The following is a 21,330-nucleotide window of genomic DNA, read 5'->3' on the forward strand; positions in this document are numbered from 1 at the left end:
ACCCACCACCGTCGACGTTTTCTTTGCTTTTTGCTTGTTAACATCTTTACTAAATGATCACAAATAAAAATGAATCCAAGACGCACAACTTCATTCGACGCTATAGTGAAAGAAAATGAAAAGTGAATAATCTTAGCACCAGCACTGTGTGAACATGCAATGAAAGAAAAATGAATCATTCACTCAAGTGAACATTCATTCGAGTGAACCGTCTGATCCCACCTTTAGATTCTTAGGACATATTGGATGATATGTCCGAAGAATATATGATGTGGAGAAACACATGAATTTAAAGCCGAATGAATTTTGGCAAACGTGCTCGAGTGACCACGACGGCTCTGTCAAGAGCGATACGACAGAGAAGAGCTCGAGTTGGAGCATGTGTAAGATGGTCGAACGCTATGAAGAGTGCGGCAGTCTGCACCGTGCAGTCCATACGGCTTATGACCGCATGAAATGGACACAAATTACATGTAACGATCCTCAGCAATGAGGAGACGAGAAAAAAGATACGGCTCAGTGAATCTGGTGCTTGTACGACAACAAACCATTAAAAAGAAGCCATAGCAATCCAATATGTCTAGCAAATTTCAAGGATATGTGGAGTTCTGTTTTGTTAAAGTATGTCATTTTTAATAGGATAAGCCATGGAAAGCTTGAGAAAACGGAGAGTTACTGATCGGATCGAAGGTCATTAGGACCAGGTAACTTATTAATGCAAGCCAGTGTTAGGGAAATCAAGTTATTATACCTATCCTATATTCATTTACAAACCCTATTTTACTCGCAGCATATTCAAACTATATGTAGTTCACTGACCAGCAACCTGCATTGATGAAATTTTCAAGAAAAACAACAAATTAATGATTTTTTCTAAAGAAAGCTGAAAGTCAAGGTCACGCCGATTTCACGCCGAAAATACGCCGCCGCCGCCGATTTTTTGGCAAACGCCGCCGCCGATCATTTCTTAATCGGCGCACACGTCTAGTACCATTAACGGCCGGTTAGCAATCGTCATAAAACTGACGGTCAATGTCAAATCCCATATATTTTATCAGGAATGTAACGGTTAGACGTTACTGAAACACGACTTAAGTCGCGCTTTAAAGTAAAAGTTAAAATAAAAATGCCCGTTAACGAGTTTTGAGGTTCTTATAGGTTTTGAATCGTCGTACAGAGGTTTCGAGTTGCAGAGGTAAAATGAATGAAAAATTCGTATTAGATAGGTCAATAATACATATGCATAAAGTACGGTCTTATTATATTGTTCGAGCTACAGAGGTTTGTTGATAAAAAAGATAAAAATTTCGTGTTATCGAGGTTCGAGTTAGCGAGGTTCCACTGTAAATATAGATAATTCCTTCTAACTTCATGGTCTACGAAGTACAAACTAAAACTACTTTCGAGATTTAGACCGGAAACAGAAAGAAGTACGTCAGCGTTCAATCTTCTTAATGCATGAGAAACTTCCATTAGGCTAACCACTCTAGCGCAGCCGTATTTGAATGTATTTGCATTCATTACAAACCGTCTTGTTCGGCGTAGTTCTAAAAGGTCGTATATTGGTAGCAAACTGTTGTTACTTAAGACTTATTCGTGGAACGGAATGCACTGTAGTCGTTCAAAACTGAAATGTCGTAAAACGTTACGAAACATATTTAAAGATACGACTTTTTTATTTTAATCTGCCAATGCAGAATTGTTCAGTGATACGCTTTGTTCCGTTGTATTAAGGTTTACGTTTGATGAATTATGTTGTTGAAACAATAGTCTCGTTTAATCATGCTACTGCCATACTGTAATATGTGTAATTATAATTGGTCATACATTCCTGTCCAAAAGAGGTTAAAAAGCGGTAATATAAACCAATCATTTACGCAATTTTTACGTATCTTAAGTGACTATAATTTTTTTACAATGAGACAACTATATTCAGACCATAATAGACCTTACTTCCTTACAATAATGTTGACTCGTCTACTACATACGCCATCAGATATATCGGAGCGGCCGAGATCTCGAAAATATCTGAACACGCACTCTAGCGACTTGACAATAGAGGCGTGTTCAGATATTTGTGAGCATCTTCGCCACCCCGATGTATCTGGTGGCGACTGTACAACACAATTGTCTTAATTATAAGATTTATGAGACTACTGCGCGCAGTGAGGTCACGCGCATGATTTAGATCGAGCGACCTTGCTACAATATTGCGGCCTGAGATGCGTGGGAGTGGCCGTTTGTGCCTACTCGGCGTTTTACTCGGAGAGAAAATGGCGAAACGAAATATTTGTAACACTTCTTTGTTTCGATGTGTTTATTTTATTTTTAAGTTTCGGTTATCATGTTTTTCATATGTTTTGGTAAATTAATTTAACTGGTGCCAGACTAGCCAAAGCAATTAGTGGGTAGGTATAATTAAAGAATCAAATTTATGTGATATTAAGGACAGGACTAAATATGTAGGTAGGTAGGTAATTTGTACTCATCTTTCCGAAAAATAAAAAATAAAATAATGAAATAGGTAGGTACCTATTTATATAGTATACCTACGTATAAGTTTGTCAAAAAATATATATAAATAGTTAATTCCAATAAAAAAAAACACCATATTAAAGGTGTTCAGACATGTTTTTTTCGAGATAAAATACCAAGATGAATTGTGGAATATTATATCAAATACCTACGAGTACATCTGCAAAAAAATAGAATTCGTTCATAAAGTGACCATGCATTTTTGCCGCTCACTGTACAGGGTACACTGATAACATACTGGTTAGGCTTAAACCGCCTAGTCCAATAAGTACCTACGTAATAATCGTTTTCTTACGCCAGCGACACTTAACCATTGTAACCAGTCTGTTGTTTTATCTTTGCCCACCCATATGTTTACACATCATAACAGTGCGGCCAGTGCCAACGCACCATGTGTGTCGTGCACATGTGTGCGTGCTTAGATACCGTATCTCGCTGACCATTGATAACGAATCGATGTAACGCTTAATCAATAAAACACCTTTAACTTTTTAATTCTCACCATGATCGACGACGAAAAAGAACCTTGCCTAGAAAGTGGCCAATGCGCGTTGGACCGTAAAGAGGTTTATAGCGATAACGAAACTAATAACAATGTAGTTAAAAGTGTCGCGGAAAAAGAACCTTGTTTAGTGTCAAAGGATATGGATCAATGTGAGACAGAGTGCAAGGAAAACTCCGAGGTTGTTTATAGAGAAAGTGAGAGTAATAATACAAATAATAATGAATTAGCCAAAGACATTAGTGGACTTTTAGAAATTAAACAAAGTAATGGCCAGTTAGAAAATATTGAATGTTGTGATAAGGATTTAGAGGAAAAATGTAACGTGAATGGAGAAATAAGTGACTCAAATTCTGATGAAATAATCGTTTCAAAGAATGACACAGAGTCAAATGAGGAAATAATACAGGATACGACGAATTGTGATACAAAGAAGGTTTGTGATGTATTGGGTATTTTATCAGTGTTACTTTCTACTGTATTTTTCGTTATGAATAATGTATGTACCTGTCGCTGATGTACCTAGTCCAGTGCATTGATTGGATTTAATTGCCTTGGAATAAGTTAAGACGGTCTTACACTTTTAATAATAGAGTGGTATTCAGATACTGATTGCATTTCGTTTTAATGTATATAAATTGACTGGAATATAAATAAACTCCTGCTAAATTGTAAACAAATCGGCACCGAAGGAAGGCTAAGAACTGAAAATACGTAAATACATCGTAAATAAATACATGACATGCTGAGTGATGATGGCATTTGCGTACTAATTAATGTAACAACCGTTTCGTAGCTGATAAGATAACAGTATGCTACATTGCCTAAATAAGTTAAGAAACTTCTTAGGTTGCTTTATTTACAAGACAATTTAGTTTATGTATTAATTTTCATTTATTATTTTTAATAATTTAAGCATTTAATATAAACATAATGATACATAGGCAAATATAGGGTAGGGTAGGGTATATTGAAAAATGTAGGGTAGAAAAGGGGTTTCAATTTAAAGTGCATTTGTGGAAACGAACTATAAAATATTGCAGATCTACATCAAATACTTGACTTGACATTGGCAAATTTGTGCAAACTTGTTCGACCAGACCGCCACTAAAATAAAAGAAGAAGAAGAACTATAAAAGATGATCACACGACATTAAAATAAACTAACATAAAAGATTATATTGTCAATAACAGTTAAAAAATAACACAATAGAAAAAGGAGCCCGTTGATTAACATTATGGATATTTTAGAGAAGTACCTAGATCTGCTACAGTGCGTCCAGATGTAGCGAATACGAGGTGTACGTACGCGATGTGACCGAGAGGCATTCGCAACATATTCACCAACCCCCATTACTCAACAATAATGGCTTTGCTCAACACAAGCCTTCTTGAGCTTACTGGGGGACTTGGTCAATCTGTGTAAGAATATCCTATAATATTTATTTATTTATTTATTTGCTTCCAGGGATGGCGCAAACCGAAATCACGTACAGTGATGCCAGCGGGCAGCGTGTCCGGCGGCGCGCGGTCTCCTCCACACGACGATCAGGATGAAACGCATCATAATGGGAAGGTAAGTGATACGACAGAATAAGTAATAGTACCTACTACCGTACAGAAAGGACACTTCCTACAAAACCGAAGTTTGACAGTGATTCAGGGATTTCAGGGTCAAATCAAGATATCCCTTTCTAACTTATGGCACTATCCCTTTCGGCTATTTAGGGTTGTCAAAATTCAAGTCATTTCCTTATCTGTGGTCGTGCACGCAAAGGGACTCCAAGTTGTATCAACCCTAATAATTGCTCGGAGCAATGCTGAGCCGAACGGAGCCGAGTTTCCCCGAAGTCAGCAGTGTCTCCCCACTGGTGATACGTCTATGGCATACACTTTTGGATACCGTTGTAGACCGGGGTGGTACAATCTGAGGTTGCGTATAGTGAAATGGAAGTGTGCTAGGTCTAAAAATTGACTTTCCAGCACCAAAATCGCGATAAAATCGCATATCCCATACCGGTAGACCTGAAATATGATACGAGCCGGTAACGAGGATGTGTAATTTGTGACTAGTGACTACGTCTAAGCGCAGCCCTTTAATTAACGGGACCCTTGGTCCTTCAAGTGCGGTGGCGGAGCCAATCTTTCCATCGAGTAGAGTAGATGTTACGACATTCATATCAAAATTAATACCCAATTGTTTATTTTGTTTTCAGGATAAAGATGGAAAAAAGAAAAGCAAAAACAAAGAAGGTGAGTTGATACATATTCGCAATAATATGGATTTTTAATTAATCAAATATAAAACATATCTAACTTTAATGCATTACTAACTAAAACTTAATATTCTGCTGCTTTTGGACTTCTGTTGGTGAGTTTACTAATTATTTTGTTACGTAAAAAAAATAGGTAAAAAATAGTAACCCTAATTATTAGTCGTATAACTTAAATGCCGGTCCCGCATTGGCTTACACAACCACGAGAGACGTTGTTTCTCGCTTACAGACGCTGCATAAATCATCTGTCAAGATGTTAAAGGCCTGATAATGATGAACTTGAAATATATTTTTATCCATAAAATGTGGTATTCTCGAAAAACTGAAAAATCTAAATATTAAAGTTTAAGTAGTGTGATTGTTTAATCGAAATACGATCTTAAAATATTACAACATTTACAACAAACAATTTAACATACGTTTTTTCTACTTTACAGATATGCGTTCAGTTCTCATCGAAGGCGTATTATTCCGAGCACGTTACCTCGGTTCGACCCAGCTGGCCTGCGAAGGACAGCCGACAAAAGCCACCAGGATGCTTCAGGCCGAAGAGGCGGTCTCCAGAATCAAGGTAACATTGGCTGTTTGACCATTCCATGTCCTAACCTCAATGTGAAAATAAAAAAGTTTTGGAGGGAAATGCACGCCATATTGATAACCATAGATAAATGTCAAATGGACTTTGACAGATGCGTTTAGTTTTTCCAGAACTAAATATATATTTTTTTAATATAAGTAATTAGTTACTGGAAAAATTAAGCTGTAATATACTATAAAATAATCAAATAAAACTTGTACTAATTTCCGTTTCGAATTTATTAGACAGGTTGCACAACATACTAATATCTTTACTATTTTCTTTAACTAATTTGCATTCTCATTATAAACTTTTAATAATCGTGGCGAGAACCACATTTGCCAGTGTGAATCGGTATAAATGTAAAATATTATTTTAGTAGACTTGCATTGGAAAGAGCATGGAATTACTTCTTCTGTCTCTCACTGTGCCTATATCATTTTGCACCGAACAAAAAACAACTCACTGGCTACTAAAACTTGCTTCCTCTTGTCTATGATTAGGACTACTAAAATACTCAGACACAACACTATTTAAAACGAAAAAAAACATACACTCTTCCTTTTTAAACTTCGAACACTACCTATGCTATGGGCACTTACCTTCGCACGACTACCTGCCTATAATCATGGCCATTTTGTATATAAGACCTTACGTAATTTCATGCTCATTAGGTTAAGTGTTTTGAGAATGCTAGTGGGTTGTCCTTACCTTAGTACCTGACATAGAGGTGCGTGGATAAAGACCGTAACCGTTTAAAAACTGCCAACTGTTTTCGCTCTTATTGACATGGCACTAGAGTATTTTTTTCAGTGTCCTCCTCACCCCTCGACCCGACCCAGGAAGACTATAGTCATGGCCGGCTAACCTCCTCTGGATTTTGTCGCTTATCGCTTGTCGCTCTGCTTTTTCCCTTTTTTTGCACATGTTTGGTGAAGGTAAGATGCTATGCTACCTTTTCGCATGCTCACAATCTATACATATTGGCAAAGAACACGCTAACACCTATTAAATACCAAGAATTTGATATTTATGCACATTGACTGATATTCTGGAATTTTGTCCTGTTCTAAAGAGCGTGTGAGAAGAAACAAAGCATCAATTGAAGAAATGAGTAAACAATCGTAATCATAGCTCTTACTCCAATATTATTTTATTGAAATTAATTATTACAATAAAGTGGTGTTTAATATTAGGTATTAGTTATAAATTGCAATCGTTTTGCACTTACGCATCTTTGACCTTAGCCTATAATGGATGACTCTGTTTCTCTTTATAGATAAGAAGGAAATTTGGGAATATGAGGGTGTTAATTGTTTTTCGTTATAATTATCAATCATATAGATAGCAGTTCGCCACATTAATATGGCTAACTTACATTTTTTTTATATTGGAACACAGCGTGTGCGTCGTATTGAATATAATCAAATCAAGTACCGTATTGACCAACACTCCTCTTAACGCTCGATGCAACACACATAGTGATTTAATTGTGTACGTTTGTGTAATTTTACTTCACTCATTACGTTTAGCGTTTGAATGAATCATTCCCGCTTAGCTTATACCAGAGTAAAGAGGTGTTAAAGTCAATGCCAAAATCATGTCACAAAATTCTAGTCTGGGCATTTGTCTGTTATTACACACACACATACAGACACATATTTTTGTGACATTATTACTTTCATTGACTTTAAAACATTATTAAAACTCGTTTCTCTCGGGGCCTACCATCGCCCACAATGTTAACTGTCCATCGGTGGACCTTACCTTTTATAGAGTCGGACCAAAAAAAGTCTGCAGCGGATTTGATAGCCCACGCAGTGCAAGTGTCATTTATACGTCATAATTTCATAGAAGTTAGACGTTTAAAATAACACTTTCACTGCGTGGGCTATCAAATCCGCTGCAGACTATTCTTGGTCTGACTCTAATAATATACCTTTTGTAATAAGGTCCACCGATGGACAGTTAAGAGTGTGGCTGTATGTAACACATGTTCACGCGTCCGCTTCTCGCACGTTTCATTCTACGCACGATGTTACCCGATTCACACCGGCTCAGGTGGCCAATCACGTCGAACGGAATGCACTCGCGGACAAGCTTCAACGCCTTCGCACAAAATCGAACCCTTTGTCTGACTAATTAAGGTTGATTTCCGTTAGGACGCTTTCATACTAACAGGGACGCTCGCTTCTCACATCATTGTTGAGTGTTTTCGAGTTGTTTTGCTTGCTTTTGCGCAGTTGCGGGATATGTGTGGTTTTACTGATGTGTGGAAAAAGTTGAGGGCTTGCCAATAAACATAAATATCTTTTAGGGAAGATGAAACGAAAACTATAACTTTGTTTGGCTTTCCATTTAAGGTAACATTTTTAAAGTACATATTCGCATATTAATTTCGGATAGGTTGAAGTTTGATTAGATAGACAAATATATTTTTTTAATGAATAAATGTTACAAAATCTTTGTAGTAGATTTTTCAGATTCACTACTTTTCTTTACGATCAACATAAGTAATTAAAACATTATTTTATTAGGCACTTAAAAACAGTTTAGACTAGAATTATTTAATTCGCACATGATGCATTTATGAGCACAAAAAGGATACAATTAAATTACTTTTAGGTATCACTAAATCTTCATGTAATACGTTTTGTCACGAAAGACTAAGGGTCAAGCTCTGGTCAGTTTATCCTGATATCTAAGCCCGGAGTTCTTGTAAAAGTACATTTTTAAATCGTGTTTTGTAGCCTTTAAAAAAATATAAATGGCTCTGGAATTTAGCAGCTAAATTAAAAAAAAAAAGCAAAGCTTGGCGTTGTATGTGAGAGCGAGCGTCTGAGGAGGCTAGCCGTCCACAGTGGGGCTGCGAGGGCCCGTACTCCGGCGTGTACGCGGCGCCGGCCGCCGTGTTCCGGCTCACCTTCCTGGGCTCTGTCGAGGTGGAGGAGGACAAGCGGCGACGGAAACGCCTCAAGAAAAACATGGTGGAGGAGGCGGTCAATAAGATTAAGGTGCGGGTGGTAGCACTGTAAGGTTGTCTATGGTCAGTTTTTTTTTGGTTAGGGCTGAGGCGTTTTGTTTCTGACGATATTTTCTATACTTCGCGTATTTTCTGTAAGGGATTGTCTAGTTCTTTTTTTTAAGAAATGTGTTTTCACAATGCGCAGAGTACGAGACTGAGGGATGGTCACTAGACAAAGGATATAAAAATGATCTGTATGATTTGCCTGGTCGAGCAAAAATAAACAAAAACACAGCCACACTATCCTTTTCTCGAATCCATTTAGGGCACCTCAAAACTTTTTGTTCAGTTAAACTTACAGTGCTTACGCTCATAGATATAAAAACCCAAAAGTTTAGAACGATTTTGGTTTTTATTCACGAAATATTAAAACCTGAAAGAAATTAATAAGAGATTTATTAAAATTTAAATATGTTGATAGGTATTAATAATTAAATCAATACCAGAATATTCGTAACGCTTTGCTTGCTTTCAAAATTTTATTGGGTTTTATATTCCCCAAAAATTTGTATTCATTACGGTTAATGTTATAAATGCACTATCAATATATAGTTAAGAATGAATTATATAAATGAAATAGAAAAGTACCTACTCTACTATTTTCATATACATAACATGTTTAAAATTGTGGTACCAACAATTAACGTGTTTAATATAACTGATATCGATAGTGTTAAATCGGTTCAAAAGTATATTCCACCATCTCCATTGTTTATGTACTTAATTCGAAACTTCAATGTAGAATTTGGTTTCAATCATATTTCATTACAACATAGCATCTGATAGCATGCACGAATAATGTACTAATAACAGTTGTTTTCCCTTCGCCTTCCATGGGGTACATCAGGCATTGGTAAGTTCTAAATTCTAAATTGAACACATCCTCGCATGGTCGTGTGTCATTGCCCTTATCCTACTATTTAAAAAAAACTTACTTATATCATTTAAAAAAGTCTGGCCAAACTTTTCCGGCAGTAGAAAAACGCGCAAAATTAAAAAAATATTAATACGGAAGTTCTGTGTGTTTAGAACATTTAACCTTCAGAAACTTCATACTCTTTTTTTTAATTGCGCCTTTTTAGTAACGGAAATGGTTGTCTAATTTAATCAGTAATGCCAACATAATCGACAAATAAGGTACCTTTCACACGCGACCATGTCACCATTTGTAATCTGTGTCAAAGCTAAGCTCGGCTCGTATGAACTATTTTTCGTTTCACAAATCAACATTAACAACATAACAACAGATAAATGCAATTTTCACCACTGCAATATCTACAACACTATTGAAACTCGAATATAACTAAACACATTTTTTCTTCAAGTATAAATTATATTTACTAAGTAGGTACATTTTAACCTTTTGACCACCACAACTTTCTGATTTAAGTTAAATATTAAAATTACACCTTATTAGAACACATAACGGTTCATAATTGTACGAGTGGAGGTCAAAAGGAACAACACATCTATATCGATAAAAATGTTTGTAAAATCTAGCACCGTCTAATTTTAAACATTAATTTAAAAAAAATATTAAATCCTCAAATTTAACAAGCATCTACAGTTATATGTACACGTATAAGAATGACTACCTATATGAATATAAAAACCAGTGTGATAATATTGTTTTAGTGACACGAGACGACAATAGCTCAACATGCAAGTAATTTAGGCACATGGAACCAAAGTTTAAAACTAACTTTTTTTTCAGGCTCCCGAAGGTGAAAACCAGCCAAGCACAGAAGTAGATCTCTTCATATCGACGGAGAAAATCATGGTCCTGAACACAGAACTGAAAGAAATCATGATGGACCACGCCCTCCGGACCATTTCCTACATCGCTGATATAGGGGACCTGGTGGTACTCATGGCGAGGAGAAGATTTGTGCCGCACGAGACGGATTCTGATCAACCGAAATTGAATAGGACGCCGAAGATGATATGCCACGTTTTTGAGAGTGAAGAGGTAAGTTTTTTTAATATGTGAAAGTTTATTCCTTCTGTAAGTAGTCTAACACCCAGGAGTTTAAGGCTTTATGAGATTTCATTATAGTATACATTAGAATCTGATTTGTACTATCTAATACACATATTAAATTAAATAATTCAACCGAACCATTTTCGGTATATTGATGATTCAATAGTTTTAATTCTACGGTGGAACTCAAGACTCAAACCTAACCATCCCACTCATATGCAGATTTACTCACAAAGACTGCTAAAAGCAACCTCTGATTTTGCCTTTGCTGTAGGTACCTATTTGAAGTTGGATTAACAGCAATTGGCTAAAATAAAAAAAGCGTCATATAAAAAGTCCATAGAGAAATAATTGAACTAGGTAATAAAAAGGATTGAGATGCTCAAGGGTTTTACTGAGAAGTTAAATTTTCCTTTCGTATTTCAGGCGCAATTCATAGCACAATCCATCGGACAAGCCTTCCAGGTGGCATACATGGAGTTCCTAAAAGCGAACGGGATCGAGGACCACAGTTTCGTCAAAGAGATGGACTATCAGGAAGTCCTGAACAGCCAGGAGATCTTCGGAGATGAATTACAGATGTTCGCCAAGAAGGAGCTGCAGAAGGAAGTGGTGGTGCCGAAGACGAAGGGGGAGATTCTGGGGGTGGTGGTGGTGGAGTCGGGGTGGGGGTCCATGTTGCCGACGGTTGTGATCGCTAATTTGGCACCAGCGGGCGCGGCGGCGAGGTGTGGCCAGCTCAATATAGGTAAGTTCAAGAGAAGTTAATTATTTTTCTATAGAAGGTAGATGAGTGGGTAGATGAGTTGCTTAAGTACTTCTTATAATTATAGTTCTCTCCGCCAGAAGTCAATAGTAACACAATGTATTTTAAAAAAACTTGTAGAAAAAAACAATTCTTTTTTGGTTCATGGACTACCTGGTCTAGGGCTCCTAGGAGAAGTAGATAAACCCAACTTGATCCAAGATGTATTTTATTTAGTATATATTTTGCCGGCTACGTTTTTCTCTCGAATCCGAAAATAATCAGCAGCAAACACTTTCTAGAAGTAAGTCGTTTTTATAAAGTTAATTATTTCTGAAAAGCATTGGAAAATATTCATTCTTAAATCTTGACCTACACTTCTTTTCTGAAATATTGGCCGATCCTATTCTACTTGTAACTGAAAGCTTATTCAGAATTTAGAATCCTGACCTCCTTGTGTTGATGCGAAAGATACCCGAACTCTATTTTCATCCGCAATACATCTTTAAATCCCCTTAAACTTTGCAGGTGATCAAATAATCGCAATAAATGGCGTGAGCCTAGTCGGACTACCGCTCTCAACGTGTCAGACGTACATCAAAAACTCGAAGAACCAAACGGTGGTGAAGCTGACAGTGGTACCGTGCGCGCCCGTGGTCGAGGTCAAGATCAAACGGCCCGACACTAAATATCAGCTTGGGTTCAGCGTGCAAAATGGTGTGGTGAGTTTTCACTTTGCAAATGTCCTTACATGAACCTATCTTCCGACTCTCAAGTCCTTTTATCAACCGCCTCCAAGAGATTAAAAATGGTAACTACTCGAACCTTCGAGCAACACCGGCTTCCGACACATCGGAAGGGAGGGGCCCAAGCGATATCTCACCGTACAAATCTTTCTGCCATTTTTCGCGGGGGGAAAGGTGCACACAGTCGCACTTCTCACACACTTACATACAAAATCCAATCTGTAATGACGACACAAATACATAGAAAATGACACACGTCAAAGACAAATCTTGCAAACCTCGATCTCTTTTTGTGTACGGACGAGTGACAAGTGTCACAACACGCACACTAACACATTTTCGTTGAAGTATGTTATTGTATTCTGAGAGATGAGAAGTCGGATTTGTCGCTCGACCGATCCGCAATTTGTACTGAGCGAGCAAAATCGATAAATCCAACAATTACATGAGACTAAAATATAATAATTGTGTTTGAATGTAATTAAACGTATGATATGTAAAAAAAAATATTACATGTGAAATGTAACACTTTCTTTTTGTAAATTTGATGTCCCCGACCTCTCGAACAATTCGTACATGTACCTATCTATCTATCGTCGCCCTCCTATAGGCTATCGACCCACTTTAGCACATCGGCTGGCGACGCTCTTGTTGATCACGTACCTTGAGGCCAATGGAGCGGTGTTATGCTCGGAGCTTAGCTCTGTGAGATCCAATTTGAAATGAAAAGGTACGCAAGAGATTTAATGGCACTTGCGTTCTCTCTCACTCTGGGTTCTAAAAGAGGCCTTTAAAAAGGCGGCCCAATATTGACTAAATTTAAAAGTGTTAGATGAGGGCAATCGTTCAGCGATCCTTAAGGTTTCCAGCGTAGAGTAGGTATATCGGTCTATGTTTATCGGTCTTATATTTGATTTTCATCTCTATTTGGTCATTTTGGAGTTTGATTTCCTCATCAATGAGTTAAGTTTGTAAAATTGTGTTACTTTGCTGTCTTTACTACAATAATGTAATATTCTACAGATATGCAGCTTACTCCGCGGCGGCATCGCCGAGCGCGGCGGCGTGCGCGTCGGGCACCGCATCATCGAGATCAACTCGCAGAGCGTCGTCGCCGTCCCGCACGAGCGGATCGTTAATCTACTGGCGACATCTGTGGGCGAGGTACCACGTTTTATCTTAGCCATTTACATTATTACCATGAATCTAGTATAACTGGATTAGGCATGAGGGTTGGGGGAAATGACCGAACGGGATAGTCTTATGTATATTTCAGTAGGAGTAACGGAAAAAGTGCTATTATTGTTTGCCCTTGTCACGGTCTCACGTTTTTTTATTCCCCATCGTAAATTTAGTACGGTTTATATTGGGCAACACATAAACTCGATCAATCGTAGTGTCGCATTGCGTATGTTCTGTCCCTCACGGACGCACGCGTATAGCACATCTATAGGATCCTACCATCTATGATGATTACCAATCAAGCTCCCGACGGTCCAAGATTACCCTGACCTTGGTCGGGGTGCAATGCAATTTCGTGGCCAACCAGCGATCACATTGGTCGGAAGCTTTGCTGGTAGCCGTAAGGTTCTTTATTCTCATTTTGTTACATTGCAATTAACCACAGATTAGCTAGATTTTTTTTTATTGCGAAGAGTTAAGATAAAATTATTGTGATAGACTTCGACACTGCACTATTGTAATGTCCGTGCAGAGTTAGCTTGGTCTGACTTTAACAGTAGACAAAATACTTATCTTTTCCAAACGGAGTAGATTTACAACTTTATTTAGGTACCTACTGTCAGTTAAGTCTCAAATCTCTTATCAACTTCATACATATTTAAGAGTTTTGCAATTTCTTCAGCAGCGGTATCATGGTAGCATTTTAACACCTGTCATTCCATGCGTCACTTTCGCACTTACATATTTGTTAGAACGTGACAGGCATGGTGACAAGTGATAAAGAGCCGACCATATTAGCCCTACAGAGCTTGTTAATATTGTTTTAGCTGACTCCAAATGTTTTTATTACAGATCTTAATGAAAACGATGCCGACGTCCATGTTCCGGCTGCTGACGGGACAGGAAAACCCCGTGTTCATATAAGCGCCGCCGCGCGACACAAGTGCCTGCTTACGATATTACACGCCGATTCATGTTGGCCCTGTCATCACACTTTAACACAGATAAAAAATGTTCTTTAACACAGATAAAAAATGTTCTTTAACACAGATAAAAAATGTTCTTTAACACAGATAAAAAATGTAAGGGCGTTTATATATTTAATATTCTGTACGGTCGACACCTGGATGGCAGATCGGATTGTCTGTGGCAATATTTTCCAATCTATGGAAGTCTATACAGGGTGTAATAGTTAAGTGTAGCGATAATTCCGTAAATATAACAGATATCAGAAAACTTCAAATTGATATCGAAAGTGTCGTCGTAATACATGTATGGGAGGGTTTGAAGTTAATGTTTGGGATATTTATTTTTTTTTATTTAAAAAAGTTATTAATGTAATTTTACTCATTGGGTAACGCACCTTCGATATCCATTTGAAGTTTTCTGACATCTGTTATATTTACGGAATTATCGCCTGGCTACACTTAACGATTACACCCTGTAGATACTCGTAGTCTGTCAAGCCATTTCCGTCAGTAGAAAAAAGCGGCAAATTTAAAAAATGTAGGGGCGAAGGGTCATCATATCATCCCGTAGAAAATTATAATTTCGCGCCTTTTTCTACTGACAAAGTGGGTTTCTTACAAATTTCCGTAACCATAGACCAGCGGTTCTCAATTTTTTTTTTGACGGAACCCTTTTGGAAAGCGAAATACTTGATGGAACCCTACAATAAAACAATAGTTTTTAGAAGTGTGTTTTTTGCATAGTAAAATTTTTCGAGGCGACTAAAGTATAGTGTTCTAAATTCTTGCGGAACCCCTACAGGGGTGTCGCGGAACCCTAGGGTTCCGCGGAACACACTTAGAGAATGGCTGCCATAGACAATCTGGGTCCAAATTCAGATAATGTTATATGGTGATGACCGATGACAAAAACGAAGATGTTACTTTTTTAAGTAGGTAATTTGTTTGGTATAATTACGCGTGTATTGTTAATTTATTGCGTACGACAGGAGAAAAAATGAATCTGTAATAGAAATTACATTTGCGTGTGTTTTAAAAATGGCTTTGTAACTATTGTAATTAGTTATACAGTGTTGTGTTGTGTTTATGAATCTCAAGAACGATGAAAAATAATTTAGTTAATGAACTAAGAAAATACCATTTTACCCTTTGAACGCCGCCTATCGTGTGCGGCTGCGCGTCATCGTGAACCAAGGTTTCATGGTGACAAGTCGGTGCACGAAGGCTGATATTGGGCTGTAGCTGCGCGCGTCAGTTGACGTATTCGGCGGTCAAAAGGTTAAACGCATGTCGAAAAAGAACGCACATACGATTTACTATGCTCTATTTTCTATAATAAACAAGTGACGGTGACAGGGCCCAACAACTAGCTTAGCCTCAAAATACTCGAAATCCCGCGTGGAAACGTGACGACAGAGCGGGACGCTTTATAAATGCTTATGTGGCTGAATAAGGTACTTAGGATAAGTTGTGTATCTCTCTAATAACACTTGTGTTTACTGAAACGGGAATTTTTGCTATAAGTATCACTTCAATATAAGCAACTATAGGACAAATAAATATAAAAGCCTGTAGTGCAACATATAGTAATCGCAAAATTGTGGTAAAATTGTATTAAAAACGTTACCTAGCGCTTGAAGTACGGAATCGTTTAGAGCCATCTAACTCAACTGTAAAATTTTCGACTAACTTACAATTTTGGCTCGGCGATCCAAAGAGAATCTTGGCCTCCGAAACGAGAGCGATCCTCCTGTCCCGATCCTGCGCAACTTCCTGCCAGTTACTGACGCGAAGCTGAAGCAGATCCGCCGTCACACTGTATTCCCTGCGATACCTGTACGGTTACCATCAGTTTGTTACTGACATAAACGCCGTCGAGAACGTAATTTACTTTCTATACATCTCGCTCGCACTCGCATATTAGTGCAAACGGGACGTATAGAAAGTAAATTACGTTCTCGACGGCGTTTATGTCAGTGACAAACTGATGGTAACCGTACTGGGCCGACGGCTACCAGTCGGTCGTCCCAAAAACGCCCTCTTGACAGCCCGATCCTCTCCCATAATAATAATTTAATTTGTAATTTTCGACTAGGTAATCTATATTTTTTACTACTATACGCAACTTGTGTTTAGATGAACAATGTCATTAAGTAAATTTATCACAATTCAGTTGACTCTTGTAACCTTTCGTTCTCAGATTAGAACTTGGAATTCCTAATGCTTAGATACTTGAAACTGACAAAGATACCTCTCACTGATAACCGATTATTGGTACCCATTATAGTGTTGTAACTGTTAGTTTAATTTTACCATTATTATTTTTTTAATAGCTGCGGGTGCCTAATTCGAATTGTGTTTTTCGAGATAAACCTTCAAATTGCGAATTAGCATGAGGCGGTTAATAAATTAAAAAAATGTTGCCAGCATATTTGAGATAAAATTGGGATTCTTTCAATAAAATTTCATTTATAACTCTGACGTGTTAAATAATTTTCGTTTAAGTAAATGCAAGTGTCAGTTCTTTAATTGTCATGACAATGTGTATTTATACCGGTGTTGTGAAAAGGTTCGAGTGTTATTCAAGGCATTGTCAATAAAACCCTTATAAAACCCACGTTATTAATATTAGTAAAATGTATTTTTTTGTTTATATGAGACTGACAATATTGATCACCGCTTAAATACCTAATTAATTAATATTTTATTAGGTCTTTGATGATGATGATTAGGTATTTGACTTGAATCTACGCTGGAACCTTTTCATGACACGAATTTATACTCCATTAAATGTACCTATAGATTGAATATCACATACCCCATCATATCTGCTTAGTTTGTGATATTTTTCAAATAAACGCCGGAAATGTATACATTAAGTATATTATCGTACATATTAGTTGTCAAGTAAAGTAAAAAAATAATATTTACGCCATTTTTGATCAGAGACTTTTGTGTTGCCATACTTGTCGAATATTTCTCATTAGTTTTGTATTAAATAATATATTAATAATCTCTGCCATTATTTTGTAATATTTTTTTTACATTTGCACCTCATCATTCCATGACTTATCTCATTGATCATCGACAGTAGGTAATCAATTATTATTATTATAACTTCATTAATTTCGTTAATTTTATAGAATAATATATATTTATATTTTATTTCATTTGAATAGAGAGAACGCTCCAGTATTTTGAGAAAATAAATTATAGATTTTGAAAGTCATTTATGCATCATTGATCAAAATGTGATTACATTTAAATTTTATTTGGAATTAGAAACTGCTGTACATTTTGTAGTATGTGGTTTGAATCCATGAAAAAACAAATTTTAAGACATCTTTTAAACGTCTATCGATGTGTTAAGACCATTCTACAGTGATTATATTTAAAAAATGAATTGATTAGTGGATATAGTAATGGATGAAAGCATTATTTCGTGTAGCATTTCAAAAGATATATCATATTTTGTAAATTTTATAGTGTCGCTATAGCATTACTATGTAACCTATAATATAATGTATGTCCTATGTTATTAGCTAGGCTTAGCGCTCTGAGGACGCGTTCTAATATTTATTTATGTATAAATATTTACTAAATTGACTAAATCGTCATTATAAGACCATTAGAACCTTAACATCTTGCTTGTATTATCCCTATGGAATATTTTAACCTTATCTATACTATCTCCAAACACGTTAATTTTACCTCTCTGCCAGCGTTTTTTATGCCTTTTGTATCGCCATTTCTCTCACTCCCAAGTTCCCAGTTGTAAATTTAAATTACCCCATATTTTACTATAATTTCTGACGCTGGCAACACCATTCAAACATTATCGATGTTCAAGTTAATATTATATCATAGTCTGATGTAATTTTATATTGCTAGCTGTTGTGAATAAAATTTATTTACATTGAGACAGATAATAAGTATAGCTTTTATCGTGGGAGCTGGTATGGTAGGTACACTGTAACATGTGAAATAACTATTGTTGTTTTCATTTCTAAGAATATTATTCTAGTCTGCATTAAAGTTAAGAATAAACTGAACAAACTGGTCGTTGTTGTTTTATTGTTTGATGTAACGGGATATTCTCACTAGTTACCACCATGTTGTTATCAGTGGTAACAGCTGAGAAAAATAATTCTCAGTAGTTACCACCAACTCACATTGGTGGTAACTTGTGGTAAATTTAAATCTTAGTTGTTACCATTTCTCAAACCTCTGGTTCAACTCACCTCGGTCTCCCCATAGTAACCTGCAGATCGATACACACGAGCTATGGTGCTGTTCTCTAATAAATAACGTAAGATACCTATGTAGGTAACTGCCAATAACATTACAACCGTAATTGGTGCTAAAGTTGACCTTTTGCCTTTTTTCCTCTATTTAATAAGGAAAACGGATATATCAAATTGTCATTATTATTAACTGCGAATGGACTAATGAAACCTACCTACATAGTTTATTAATGTTTCTGTATAAGTAACAATATTATTAAGTACGTACCCTACTCCTAGCAGTTGTTAGTAGAGATGCCACGAATATTCGGCAACTATTCGGTATTCGGCCACTTTGCCGAATATTCGGTATTCGGCCGAATAGTAGGCAACATTCGTATTTTATATCTATTGCACCTACCTAAAATGAAAAATTACACAAAAAAATAACCAAAAACTAGGTATATTTATTATTGACCGAAGCGAAGCGAAGGTCTACGTTTTGACTCGGGCATTTTGTTTTCGTATGTCCGGATGTTCTCCTCTACAGGTCGCAATTCTTAACCGATTCTCGTGAAATTTTGTGACCGAATTTTATGACTAAATAAATTTTTTTTGTCAATCCGGTTTTTGGAATTTTTTAAAAATGGCGGAGTCGTGATACCTGGCGCCTAAACAAATAGTCGTATCGATATCATAAGAGTTTTTTCTTTTTGAGACATGTTTACAGAGTTAATAGCAAAAAAATGCAGAAAAAAATTATCGCTGGTTTAGGCGGTATTTAGATATTTAGTTTTGTATTTCCGGATGTTCTCCTCTACAGGTCGCAATTCTTAACCGATTCTCATGAAATTTTGTGACCAGATTCTATGACTAAATAATTTTTTTTTGTCAATCCGGTTTTTGGAAATTTAAAAAAATGGCGGAGTCGTGATACCTGTCGCCTAAACAAATAGTCGTATCGATATCATAAGAGTTTTTTCTTTTTGATATATGTTTATAGATTAAATGGCCAAAAATTCAGAAAATTTGTATCTCTGGTTTCGGCGGTATTTAGATATTTAGTTTTTACTTGAGAATGAGTAGCTAAATTTCGTCAGCTTTAGTAAGAACTATCATGGCGCATTTTGCAAACGTTCGCTTTTTTGTTTGCATAGGGAGGTCCCTGGTTCCATCCCCAGTAATTGTATGCTGCTACATAACTTTTTGTATTTTTTTATACTTAAATTTCGTATCAATTGTTGTTTTTTATTTTATTTTTTTATTTTGAAAAAATGAAAAAAATCGTATTTTTTATTTATCAAGCGCGGGCTAAGCGCATTCGTTTATTTTTTGCAAGAGATGATGGCTTTTTGCGCTAAAGAAAATTTGATTCTTGAATATACGGCGCCATACCTTTGGCCTATGCTCGTCTAGATGGCGACACCATTTTATATTTAACAATTTTTACTCATATCAGTAAAAGAACATGGGTCAAAATCATATGGCGTTCTAAAAATAAAAAAAAATATTTATCCATACATATATACATTTATTGATTTTTTTTTTTCATTTTCATTTTAATTCTGTATCGAAAGATGGCAGTAAATTTACTGTGACTACAAAATTTAGTATGACAATAACCCTCTACTACATATAGGGACCGTGCGCGTTGGAGGGTCTGCCATCTTGTGGCCTGAATCGGAAACATGTACATTGCCAAAACAAGTTCTACCATCTACCGTTCTTGTAGGTACGTTTCCTTATGCATAGTAGGTTCTGTCATCTTGTGGACTACATCGGAAGCATAAACGTCACATTTACGCCTCACGCCAAAAATCTGACGGCTCCTATGCTACCCCCTATAGTTCACGCGCGCCCACTATAGGGACCGTGCGCGTTGGAGGGCCTGCCATCTTGTGGCCTGAATCGGAAACATATGTGCACATGTACATTGCCAAAGCAAGTGCTACCATCTACCGTTCTCGTAAGTACGTTTCCTTGTGCATAGTAGGTTCTGCCATCTCGTGGGCTACATCGGAATCATAAACTACATATCTACGCTTCGCGCCAAAGATCTGACGGCTCCTGTGCTGCCCCCTATACACTTTATTCTCTTTAGATTAGATATTTAAATTCTTACTCGAGAATAAGTACCCAAATTTCGTCAGCTCATCTAAATGCTATCATAGCGCAGTTGGAAAGACGCTTACAAGCAAGGATATGGGATAGGTACCCGGTTCGATCCCCAGTAAATGCAAATTTTTTTATTTATTTTTTGCACTTAAACATCGTATTGCTGATTGATCAAGCGAGCGCGAAGCGCGAGGTAAGCGTATTCGTTTGAGTTTTTGTTTGAAAAATTTTTTAGCGATTTTAGTTCAAGGGCATGGCTGTTCCAGGAGTCAATTTCCACTTACGTTTATAGCATGGGCGGTCACCATCCATAAATCGCAGGGGTTAACATTGCCTAGGGTAGTGGTCGACCTTGGGCTCAGGGAACTAGCTGTAGGTTGCTCGTACGTTGCGCTTTGAGCCTTTTAATTTGGATCGCCTCGCTAAAATGGCCCATAATTTCCGCAAATCATTTT

At 36.8% G+C, this 21,330-nt stretch overlaps 1 protein-coding gene across 1 annotated transcript in view; it reads left to right on the forward strand.

The window, feature by feature from the left end:
* The window catches only part of LOC134790220 (uncharacterized), a 90,802-nt gene extending 75,364 nt beyond the window's left edge, over positions 1–15,438 (forward strand). Inside the window, exons 16-25 of the mRNA XM_063761055.1 lie at positions 4,506–4,613; positions 5,254–5,290; positions 5,751–5,884; positions 8,752–8,910; positions 10,630–10,884; positions 11,323–11,644; positions 12,170–12,363; positions 13,411–13,551; positions 14,422–14,741; positions 15,017–15,438. Of these exons, the coding sequence (XP_063617125.1) occupies positions 4,506–4,613; positions 5,254–5,290; positions 5,751–5,884; positions 8,752–8,910; positions 10,630–10,884; positions 11,323–11,644; positions 12,170–12,363; positions 13,411–13,551; positions 14,422–14,493 (1,422 nt within the window). The 3' untranslated portion in view covers positions 14,494–14,741; positions 15,017–15,438. The remainder of the gene's footprint in view (positions 1–4,505; positions 4,614–5,253; positions 5,291–5,750; positions 5,885–8,751; positions 8,911–10,629; positions 10,885–11,322; positions 11,645–12,169; positions 12,364–13,410; positions 13,552–14,421; positions 14,742–15,016) is intronic.
* The last annotated feature ends 5,892 nt before the right edge of the window (positions 15,439–21,330 follow it).

The sequence above is a fragment of the Cydia splendana genome, chromosome 4 (assembly GCF_910591565.1).
Source record: "Cydia splendana chromosome 4, ilCydSple1.2, whole genome shotgun sequence".
Taxonomy (NCBI): Eukaryota; Metazoa; Arthropoda; class Insecta; order Lepidoptera; family Tortricidae; genus Cydia; species Cydia splendana.